Source organism: Polypterus senegalus, chromosome 5 (genome assembly GCF_016835505.1).
Source record: "Polypterus senegalus isolate Bchr_013 chromosome 5, ASM1683550v1, whole genome shotgun sequence".
Taxonomy (NCBI): Eukaryota; Metazoa; Chordata; class Cladistia; order Polypteriformes; family Polypteridae; genus Polypterus; species Polypterus senegalus.
This window is the reverse complement of record NC_053158.1, coordinates 180,657,467-180,669,938: the sequence shown is the minus strand read 5'-3', so window position 1 is coordinate 180,669,938 and position 12,472 is coordinate 180,657,467. Positions and strand designations below refer to the sequence as shown.

Genomic DNA, 12,472 nt, shown 5'->3' with positions numbered 1-12,472 from the left:
GGATACAACAGAAAGTGAATGAAAAGATGGAACTCTGGAGAGAGCAACATATAATTGTCCGTAAGTGAAGAAGACGCATGTTTGTCGCAGATGCGAATTGCTGTATGTAGCGTGTAAAACAGTTTGCTATGGTGCATGCGGTCGTATGTTGTAACCGAAAACTCGTTTTTTTAAAGACTGCTTACTTCATTGTGTTTTAACCTCAGTTGTAAAGGATTGTTTTAAGGATCCCATGGGATACCCCTCACAAACCATTTTACACGCTGCATATGGCGACTCGCCTCTGCGAGAAACATGCCTCTATGAACAGTCAAGGTGGCTCAGAGGTACATGAGGCCTCTACGACAGACGAATATAAATGACGCTGTTCCTTCTGTGTCGTCGCATCCGAGTTGGTGGTCGTGGCTCTGCAAGTTGTTGTCGTATCCAATGGTCTTGGAGTTGGTGGGCGTGGCTCCTCCCTGCGTGCGCCATAGACGTCTTACTTGTCAGCGGCTTAGTGGATCCACGCCCCTTCCGGCATGCTTTCCATGGGTGTCTTGCCTTAGTGAATTATATATATAGATCATACCATAGAATGCACAGAACCACCAAGAAAAGTAACATTGCAACAATGCACGCCACAAACCAATCGCTGTAAACAGAAGTGAAGTGGAGGTTAAAATCCAATAGAAAAAAGTCTTCATTAAATACGAGGTTAAAGCAATGCTCAGATCTGTCTCTTTAAAAACAAGCCTGGTGCATTCTTTAACTGCCTTCTCGGCCTTATGCGTCCAGCCGTCTCTCTGTCTCGTGTGTGTGTGTCTCTCTCGCTTGCTCGTCTCTGTGTCTCTCTCTCTCTGCACAGAGAATGCACAGGGAGAGACTGAACACGTGCGGAAATCATCGGCGCTTACAAACCAAAAGGGAAACTGGCTTGTTTGTATACCGAGTCTGTGGTCGTGAACAGATGCAAAGGTTTGGCAAACTTTTTGGTCGTTAACCGATTTGTACGTGTTCCGAGACGTTCGTGAACCGAGGTTCCACTGTAGTTCACTTTTAAAGCAGAAAATTATATTTAAATTTGCTTTATATCAAGGCTGCATTTCATTTAGTATATGAAAATAGAAAATCTGTGGAGAAGTTGAAATATCAGAATTTTAGGTTTTTATTGATGAAGCCTCTTTTTGGTGTCGCTGGAACCCTAGCCTGTTGCAATCATGGGGTTATTTTGTTCATATATACAGTATTTACCATTTCTTTTCAATTCTGATGTCTCTTTTATTTTTCTGTTCATGGGATCTAGTTTTTGTAGGCAGGAACACATTTCCTGCATTTATAGAATGGGTTGTTAAAGTGTTCTAGATAGGCTCCATTAAAGCATCTTTTACTTTTCTTTTCAAATGTATGTCACTAGTTAAGTACACAGTTTTAGCAAAAGTCTGTTATTTTATATTTTGCAGTAAATCTGAACAACAGTTAATTAAATTAAGAAAGATACTGTAATAGGGAAAGGAATAAACAATTACAGTAGGTGCCAAGACATTACTTACCTGAAGCGACAGAGAATCACCATAGCTGTCGTCAGAGAAACAAGTGAGGTACTGTATCCAACCGTGTATAGTGCTTTCACTGACACATAATACAAGTCCTTTACAAAATACAAAAATAAGAAAGACTATATTAAGTGTTTAAAATTTCATTAAAGTACAATTTTTGAAATGGTAATAATACAATCTTTTTTACTTCTATTGATTTCTAATCATTTGCCAATAGTACAAACCACATTTTCTATCTGCACTGCATGAAGAAGGGTTAGGAAACTCAGGCTTTTGGTGAGTGAGAAGAACAAAAATGTATGTTTGAAATACATGTCATTTTGACCAAGTCACAAAGCCTCACTGTATACTAAATGTGCCAAACCGTCACTCTGTAGGCTCTTTAATGTGTGCTTTACTGCTATGCTTACAGAGAAGAGGTCCATCTGCTGACTCACTGGTGCCAGGACAACAATCTCACGCTTAATATCAGCAAAACCAAGGAGTTAGTCATAGAATTCAGAAAGAGGTCCATACTTCCATCTGTACCAGAGGAGATGCTGTAGAAAGGTTTAGCATCTCCAAATTTCTTGGAACAACCATAACTAACAAACTAAAGTGGGTCCTGCCAATTTTCGCTTGTTGTTCAAAAAGGCTAACCAGCACCTCTACTTCCTCAAAACATCTGAGAGAAGCACACAGTTCTCCATCTGTTTTTACAAGTGAACAACAAGTGAAAAGTGGATTCCATCCTCAATGGCTACATCACATCCTGCTATGGCACCTGCTTCATTCAAATTCAAGATTATTGGCACCCATCTGCCTTTTCTTTAGAACATATTTAACACACTCACTGCCTTAGAAAGGGAAACAGGATCATTGAAAACCTCATTCATCATATTCAGCTGCTTTTCTCACACCTCCCTCCTGGCAAACAGAACTAGGCCTTTGGCACTTGCACCAGCCGATTCAAGGACAATCCCCATAAGAACAAACATTTATATATAATGTGTATATGTGTATACAGTATATATATATATATATATATATAATATATATATATATATTTTTTTTTTTTTCTGATTATTTTTTATGTTTCTGTGGTATACTGAAGAACAATTATAAACATTTGAAAAGTTTCAAGGGCTTTTATTGGCAAATACATGAAATTTATGCAAAGTGTCAGTATTTACAGTGTTGGCCTTTCTTTTTTAAAACTTCTGCAATTCTCTCTGGCATGCTAGATATCAGTTTCTGGGCCATATCCTGACTGGGTGATCCATTCTTTCCCTTTTAGTGCTTGGAGTTGATCACAATTTGTGGGCTTCAGCTTGTATACTACATGAAGTCTACTGGAGTAATGATTGAACTCCATGGTCAAAGGTTAACCCAGGAAGGTCAAGGTCAAAAATCAAATAACCTGTAGCCTGAAATTTAGTACACATATACTACACTGAAACTCTGCACTACAGCTTTATATTAAAAGCGGAGAGTTTTGGAATTATTGCTCTTTTTATTTTATTTTATTGTAGAATCAAGTCTCGGCAGCATGCATGCAGTGTTCCGTTACAGTCACCTGCAGCTCCCAAACCATTTGACATACTGACCTGAAATTTGGTACATATATACGGTCAACGAAGGTCAAGGTCAACGGTCAACACAGTATGCTCAAGTCAAGTGTGTTCGCTGCACGTTATCGTGCAGTGCTCCGTTACTGGTCTTGTATGTATATATATATACAACGTATGTATACAGTATATATTATATCGTACATGTTAACTACTGCATACTAGTTATTTGTTTACTGTTTTGAGGAGACACAAACATATAAATATCATTGTACTGTCTGCAAATGACAATACAGTTAACATGACTTCATTGTAATGTAAATATTAATTTTACATATGATTTAGATATTTTAATTAAATACTATTTAGTAAGGTGTTTAATTTTGTATTTTCAAGTCCTGTATAACAATGATCTTTTCTTTATTTACTGTAACCAAAGGCATTTATTCATTTTTATTACACTTTCTGTAATGTACATTTCACATGTAAAATATCAAGGAGAGACAGAATGATAAAAAGAATGCACTTGTAAACTTTTAACTTAAGTAACATTATTTTTTCTATTCATCCATTTTATTAACTTGCTTACTTTAATACAGAAGTCATAGGTAGAAGGAACCAGTCTTGGCAGTGATGGACACAAAACCAGCCTTTCTAGTATTTGAATCGCTTTTATTCGAATAAAATTTGACTACAAAGTGTAAAAGCCATTCTCAGCAAGCAAGTTAATAATAATGTTAAATTAGCTACAGAGAATGTATAAACATAGATGAGAAGTTTTTTATGACTGGGTTATGAACATACCTCTTTATATTTATTGTACTTATTTTTTCATTGAATCTTAAAAAAAGGTTTAAAACAAAGTTATTTGGACTGTGGAACTTCTTATGCTAATTCTCATTATTTGAAACTTTGTTTTCTTGGTAGCTCAATAGTTTAGTAACATCAAGGAATCAAATCAAATCAAATTTATTTGTAAAGGACGTTTAAAATAGCAGACAGCTTAACTAATGTGTTGTATAACTTAAAAAAATGTGACATAAAAACACTGAATAAAACCATACGAACAAAGACAATACAATATGGTCTCCAAGCTGCAATGCTTAAAAGAACATAATGACTTCCAAGCCATAGCAAAGCAAGTCATTATTCAGAGTCTCCAAAGCTTAAGACAAAAGATGTGTCTTAAGAAATGCAGGCATAGAGAGACAATGTTTTAAGGAAGTTTATATAGATATAAAACATGTAAATAAAACAGTAGGTAATGAAAAACTAAGAATTGCTTAAAGAGTGAGCATGAGTTAAAAGAGCTTGTTTGTGTCCTTCTGAATTACATAATAAGGATCAAGCAATTACTGTTGTCACGAAGCAAAAAAGATGAGCTAAGAACAGATACATTCTCTAACACACTGAGCTAATTTAAAGTTGTCAGTTATTCTAAGATATTGTAAGATGTACTGTACATTAGGGAAAGTGTAAGGAAATTTGGGGACTTCCAGAAACAGCACACAAACACAGTAAAGAGCATAAAGATTCCATTGGACGGCCAAAATTCATGGCCTGGTTCTACTTTCTTAGGTCATAAATTTAACTTTCAATCAGTACCAACTTGGTACCAAAATTCAGCTAATGTGTAGTTATATTGATGTCTATGAACATTTATGATGACTTCAATGTATTCACTGTCTCACTCATTTTTGCAAAATAATCAAGCCAAAGTTAAACATACCTTTGGATCTCTTTGTCTGTTCACATGAATACACTGCACATTTTATACCAAAGAGTTAAAAGTGTATATGCATGTGAAGATGACGGGATACATGACTAAATGTTAACAAAACTAATAGAATACTTGTTATATTACATGACTGTCAGCTTTTTTGACCCTCACCATTCACATTAGGGTGTTCAGCCCTCATAGTGGATAAATGCCCGACCAGGCTACATAGGTCACAAAGTTGCAAGGGATACAGAGATACAATGCTGATGTATGGATAAACATATATAACAAGTTATTACTATTAACAATTTTGAGTATAGAGGCAAACATTAAGGAGAAAAGTAAATCAAAGTAAGTATTAATAATATGACAAGACTCAACTGACAAAACTCATTGAGACAAAACTCATTAAAAATTCAGATTTTTTTTTTTTTTTCTGAAACACATTTTCTGAGATACTGCCATGTGAGATTAATAGTGAAAGTTAAATTTGGGCATAAATAAAATACAATAAGAACATCTTTCAAAAACATTAAGAAGATTATAAAACCAGCAAAGGGCCAGTATAAAATGTGGCTGAATCATTGTCTCTATTGCCATCTTGTGGCTAGTCATGGTATACCAGATCCTTAAACCTTAGTTGGAACAATATGATTACATAAGCATATTTGTAATTTTTGCATACTGTGTCAGAGATAAAGAAGGACAGACTTGCCTAGGAAATGAATAATTTAATAAAAGAATTAGAAATAAAACACTTGGAAAATTAAAAATAGAAATAAAACAGTAAAGAGACTACGGAAATAAAAAGGTAGTGGTAAAGGAAAAGCAAAGTTTCACAGTGTGTACAGTGATTGAAACCGAAAAATATATTACTGTAAGGCATGCATTAAAATTAAACATTAGTTAAACATTAGTTAAACATTAATTAATTAAATTTAAAATAACTAAGCTTCTATTCATTCATCCATCTTCACACGCACTGAATGTAAATATACGTTTGCTATAGTGGAGCCAAAGAGCAGTGTCAGCTCTTCAGATGGCAATTAAAAATTATAAACGCTAAATTACCATCAAGGGCAAAACCTTTCCAGTGTAACACAAGAAACTTCAATGATCAAATTTAGAAGATTTACTAGTAACTGCCAATTTTGAAATACAAGGGCATGGGGAATTTTATCCATCCATCCATCATCCAACCCCCTATATCCCAACTACAGGGTCATGGGGGTCTGCTGGAGCCAATCCCAGCCAACACAGGGCGCAAGGCAGGAAACGAACCCCAGGCAGGACCCCAGCCTACTGCAAGGCACACACTCACATACTCCCACACACCAAGCACACACTAGGGACAATTTAGAATCACGAATGCGATTGGACTGTGGGAGAAAACCGGAGTGCTCGGAGGAAACCCATGCAGACACGGGGAGAACAAACTCCATACAGGGAGGACCCGGGAAGTGAACCTGGGTCTCCTAACTGCGAGTCAGCAGCTCTACCACTGCGCCACCGTGCCACCCGGGGAATTTTATTTAACAGAAAAATTAATTTGACATTTTTTTTGGAAAAAAGAATAAAAACAGTTTGTCAGTATTTCTGCACAAAATGCATATCACAAGCAAATATTTGATATAATACAATCTCAAAGAAAAACAGGCTAATGAAATTAAATTATTTTGTCATAAAATTGTTTTGAATGCACTATGATGGAGAAGCAGTGGTCATAAAGAGTTGCTGCACATACTTCAAAAAACGAGCCAAACCAGTAGATTCCATCTTGAATGAAAGGACTTAGTCAAACTGAATTTCAGTTAAAGCATACCTGGCTGTTTGTTTCATTTTCACTGTCGTTTATACCACAGGCATCATAGTAATGTGGAAAAGGCTCTGACCAGCCATCTTCAGTACAATTTCGGCTAATGATACCCAGGTCTGAAAGAATCATAAATATACACAAGCATTATGTATATATACTGGGATTATAAACAAAACAATTTCTTTTATTAATTATAATGTTTTCACTACCAATAAACAATATAGTAATGGCAGTAAATCTGCAAACTAATAACTTTAAACAGATCAGAAACCAAAATCTACTAAATATTTTCTAAAAAGCTAAACCCCAAAGATAAACAATATGATGGGAACGGTTCAGAGAGCTCAGAATGGAGTGTTTAGGGACTTGCAGGACTGAACAAGTATGCAAAAAGTTGAAAAGTTCACGTGTACGGCAGTATTTCGTGAAAATGGAGCTTTTTTATAGTGAAAGCTGTAACTGAAGAACTTTCCAAAAAGAGAACAACAAATCTTGCAATATTGAAATCAGGGAGAGGGATAAATAATTTTGGATTAACTAACTTACTTCACAGAAATGGATAAAAACTTAAATATGATCAGATCCCTGGGTTCTTATTACTATAGTTCTATGTTTCTACCTGTCTACCATTTCCCTTATATGTGAGGTGGGACTATTCCTCTACCAGGAGCCTTCCTTAAATTAAAATTGGTATGAATTGTAAAGTATGTTTCCCTCAAACCTGGTAAATGTATTTTTTAAATGTTTACTGCATTAAAGGCTTAAGGGCATAATAGAAAAAAAATAAACACTTATACGTTAAAGGAAAGGTGCAAATCTTAAAACATGCATATCATTTGAATAAAAAGAAGCAAACAACAGAAGCATTCCATGAAGTGCATGCAATTAAAAAGTTAAGGAAAACAAATTAGTTTGACTCTGCAAATGAGATCATATATGAAAATATAAAAAAGAAGAACTGAAAAGGGAACGCTTGCAGCACCAAGAAAAAGTCTGTGAACTGTTGCATGTATGTATACATTTGTCCCAAAATATAGTCTGATCTTCATCTAACTTACCATAAAGGACAAACACACTCTGGTTTAACTAATGTCATACACATTATTGCATTGTTCTTGTACATATTGAATACATAATTCAAATATTTGCAGTGAAGGTTGGAAAAACTATTGGAACTCCTAGTCAGGAGTCAGGAGTTAGCAAACTTCGAGTTCAATCAATACAATGAGAGTGGAGGTGTGTTTCGGAGATACTTTGACCTATAAAAAAAAAGATTTAAAACATTTTGAGTTTGCTGTTCATAAAGAGGGGCGACACCTGGGTTCGCTTCCCGGGTCCTGCCTGCATGGAGTTCATGTTCTCCCCGTGTCTGCATGGGTTTCCTTTGGGTGCATTAGTGATTCTAAATTGTCCCAAGTATGTGAGTGTGTGCACCCTGCGGTGGACTGGCTGGGGTTTGTTTCCTGCCTTGCGCCCTGTGTTGGCTGGGATTGGCTCCAGCAGTCCCCCGTGACCCTGTAGTTAGGATATAGCGGGTTGGATGATGGATGGATGTCTTATAGTATGCAAAACTGGTAAAAATATTCTCTCTGAGAGGAAGAGTTCAAGATGTTTCTTGTAATTTGGCAAGAGGTTATTATAGCTATTCTGCAACAACCACATCAGATTCCTGTTCAGCCTTTTCTGCTGTCTTAATATATAAAGTATGAGGGACCACTTCAGACTGGGCTCTCTACTCAAACAACTCTCTGAATCAGGTAGGAAAACACGATGCCGGTTTTACTGTTTTGAGGGTACCTTTGACTGAATTGAGCTTTATTATTTGTGATTTCTTCTCTTAATTAACAGGTTGTAAAACTGGGTTGTTGAAAAAATGATAACATAATCTTTAATGATCTTTCAGTGACTTAAATTACTATCTATTTGAGTGTTTCTAGAGTGTTAGCAGCAAGATAAATTTCATATGCTATTCTATAACCTCACCTCTTTCCAAGAGCACTCAAGAAGCAGAATCCAAGCAAACTGCGTGCATACTGCCATGTGGGCTTTCATTGGTGAATAATTTGGTGCCATATTAATGCCCAACTGTTTTAAATTCAACTTTTAAACGATTTACTGCATAATGTTAGTGTCTATAAAAATTAAAACAATGCACATAATTTCAAGAGTACGTTATCCTAATATGTAAATATGAACAAAATTCTGTACCCTCCCAAATGCTGTACATTTGAACACAAATAAGTGACAAGCTTCATCTGCTAGTTGCACATTCTTTAAACATGTCAATGATACTGCACACTTGAGGATTTTAAACATATGACACTTCATTCCAGGAATGTTTTAAAAAATGAAACCTCACATTATTTTAAATGGTTCTTTGCAAGTGCTCATAATCCAAACTATTAGTCTTAGACCATTGTAGACCATGACATGCTTTGTATAAAAGGGAGGGTGTGAGGGTTTTAATGAATTACTTTAATCTTTCGTTTTCTTACTGCAATTTCTTTATTTAATATTCGATTAGATAAGCTTTATTAATCCCATTGGGAAATTCAGATACTTGGCCCAATTAAGGTTTCATTATATAGTAATAAAGCTTACTCTTTAATTTACCTGCTGTTTTCTCAGATTGTTTGTCTACTGCTAGAGGCCTTGCTGTAATCCACAAACTCCTTGCATCTCATTCATGGTGAAGTTGTGCAGTCTTGCCTTTGGTTTGCCCCTAACAAAGTGCTTAAGGGTTACTGCATATCAAGCAGAGACTGATACCTCATGATAAACAGAAAATCCATGAATATACTGTATTTTGAACTATGTTGAATGGTAAAATCTTAAGCTTTGTGCTTTAAGTACAGCCTAAGTAATTTCCAGACCACATAGTGTCTGGGCAGGCATAGTAGGTAATATATCATCCCTAATTAAATACATTTTTTTTTTGTGTATAGCATATTGTAATGATACTTAATAAGCTGGTTAGAACAGCTCATTAAGGCCAATAGGACTTTAGGCCATTAAGACTCATGGAATGCAATATAAAAGAACCAAGAAAGGTTCTTGGTTCACAAACGGTTTATCTTACCATCCTCTGAACTTATTATTCGGAAAAACCCTGGACAGTGAACACTGGCAACTTCCCCAATAGTAGTATGCTTCCAGCAAGTAATATTGTCCCATTCTGTCGGACACCCTATGAAATAAAAGGAAAGACAAATGTTATGAAATTGAGTCTGTGATCAACCTAACTACAAATAAATAGAGAATTATTGAATTGGATAGACTATGCTTAACTACATTTATCACATTTTCATAATGTTTGCAGGCTTATTATAATTTCTGTGTTTTTATACATTGACAAGCAATGCCTAATGCTTTGAAAAATGTACTTCTTAACAGTATGATATGATGCTAATTTAAAATATATATTAAACTAGGTGGCCAGTTTATTTGATGAACCTATCTGCACTTGTAACAGCGAGTTGGTCCCATTTGTGAGATATGAAAAGCCTAAAATCATTATAGACTGTTGTTTGCAATTCACAAAACTTTCAGTGTGGGGACGTTGAACTCCTCAAATGTATCACCAAGTTGGTGCCAGTTATATGGAGATGGGTCTCTGAGCCTCTCATCTCATCTCTCTGACATCTGATTAATGTGAGAAACAGTGATTAAGTAGGCTGCAGTATTATTCTTAGTCTGCTGTCATATTCCTCTAAACATTCAAAAGACTTTACTATCCAATGAAGAATTAGTCTTATGAAAAAGGTGTTTACAAATGTGTGACTACAACAATGAAAGAACACACCAGGTAGGAAATTATTCTTATATGTATTCTATAGCAGTCAAATGTGTCATATAAGACACATGCCATACCATTATTCTCCCAATTCTTTGCACTGTTGGTACCTTATAGCTTGAATTTGTATGCTATTGGAGTTTTCACAATGTCCATCCTTATGCATGTCTCCTCAAAAAAAACATTAATCAGATGATGCAATACTTTTCCAGGCCTTCTTTGCCAGAGTTTCTGTTCCATATCCTGTTTCAAAATTCAGAAGAATTATGGGGTGCTATGGTCTCATTCTTCATTGCGAAATTGCCAAAACCTGAGACTCAACTGTATTTCTCCCTCACATTAATGCATTTACTACATTTGCCGTATCTTTAGAAGTAGTTAAGGTTAGGTTTGGGTTATTTCAAATCACACTTTTGGAACAAAGTCACCCTACAGTGGTGTAATTTTTTCATCCATAGATGCTAAAGTGCTTAAAATTCTACCGTGACTCTCACTTTATTGTGCATATCAATATTTTTAATGAAATATTTAAAACTTTCTTGTGAAGTAAAGGCAAATCAAAATGTAAAACACATCAGAATTTGTATACGTTTGGATGTGATAATCATGCAAAAATATGTAAATGAAAGCCAGGTTAAAGGAAAGAATGTGACCAAGCACAGGTTACTTCACTTAGAAGACATGGCACTTGAGGATAATGTGCTTGAAGCCTCCTAGAATAAAGGAATGTTAATTTTATTCAGCAGGCTGTGTACATGATTTTTCTATTCCACTAGTGGTCTGTAAAACACAAAGTGAGTTTGGGAGTTGCTGTGGACATGTCAGAGATAAAGATAATAAAAAAAAAAACAAGAATTGCTGTTTTATAAGGTGAATATACCTGGGAGACCAGAACAGGGGTTTGGAAAAATGCATATAAGACTGAAACCAGGAAGCACTTCTTTACCTAAAGAGTTGTGGGAATCTGGAAAAAAACTACCAAGTCATGTAGTCAAAGCAGAAACCTTGACATCCTTTAAGAAATATTTGTATAAGATGTTCAAACAGCTTAGCTGTTAGCTAAACAAACACACTTGAAGGACTTAATGGTCTCCTCTCATTTGTCACATTTCCTTTGTTTGCAGCAGAGGAAGAGGTGGTGCGCTAGCGTTAATGTTGTCTCTGTCAAAAAGGCAGAAGCATTGCAGGCCAAATGAAAGACCCTTTAGTACTTTAGGAAGGACTAGAAAGAGTGTGATATGAAATGTTAGGTTTTCTGGGAAAAAACAACCCATTAATAAGTAACATTTTGCCAGATGAGAATGCACCATTTTTCACCATATGTTGATAAAAAAAGAAACATAGAGAACCCCATAATATAGAGTATGCATGGAGAACTAATGGATTTATGCAACAAGTCTGTTTTTATTATATTTTCATTATTATTCCAAATACTCCAAATTCTTAAATAGTGTATGGTCCCCATTCCAGTATGACAGGATGATCTGTTGATTTCCTTTCAGTAGAAGGATCTGTCATCGTTTAGCAGCCTCATCTTTGGTTAATGATGCGAGAGTAACAATCCCTGAATGTTTATGCCAGAGCACCAAAATCACAGTAAGAGTGGGGAATGCGTATGTCAATAAGCATTGTAGTTAGCAGTAATGAGGTTTACTTGTCACACCAGTCATAACACTAATCTTAAAAACTAGGTTATTGCTTCTTGTTAACAGATGTGGAGGACCATTTTTTGGTTGTTATGGTGTTTACTTTATTTTTTTTAAATGAAAAATGTTCTACTTAACATTTTACTAAAAACCCTATTTCGGCTTCCCGATTTCTTTGTAAGCTGCATACAGTGTTAACATTTTCAGAAATCTCTGAAGATTGCCCTAATATAATTTATGAGATTCATGGTTTTACCTTCACATTGGGTTTGAATCATTAGCAGCAACTTACTGTATAAGAAAAGACAGACTCATGTTTATGTTAAATTTAGTAAGAATACTGTTATCATTTTGATATATAGCTATAAACCAACTAAACTAAGTTTATTTTCAATTGTTTCTAGGATACATT

The 12,472-nt window shown here is 35.4% G+C and overlaps 1 protein-coding gene across 3 annotated transcripts in view; it reads right to left on the bottom strand.

The window, feature by feature from the left end:
- LOC120529671 (pituitary adenylate cyclase-activating polypeptide type I receptor-like) overlaps positions 1-12,472 on the bottom strand; it is a 262,708-nt gene that overhangs the window by 83,170 nt on the left and 167,066 nt on the right. For all 3 annotated transcript variants that reach the window (XM_039753681.1, XM_039753679.1, XM_039753680.1), the window contains exons 4-6: positions 9,701-9,808; positions 6,628-6,737; positions 1,533-1,630 (exon numbers count right to left, since the gene is read on the bottom strand). In XM_039753681.1, coding sequence (XP_039609615.1) covers positions 1,533-1,630; positions 6,628-6,737; positions 9,701-9,808 — 316 coding nt within the window. The remainder of the gene's footprint in view (positions 1-1,532; positions 1,631-6,627; positions 6,738-9,700; positions 9,809-12,472) is intronic.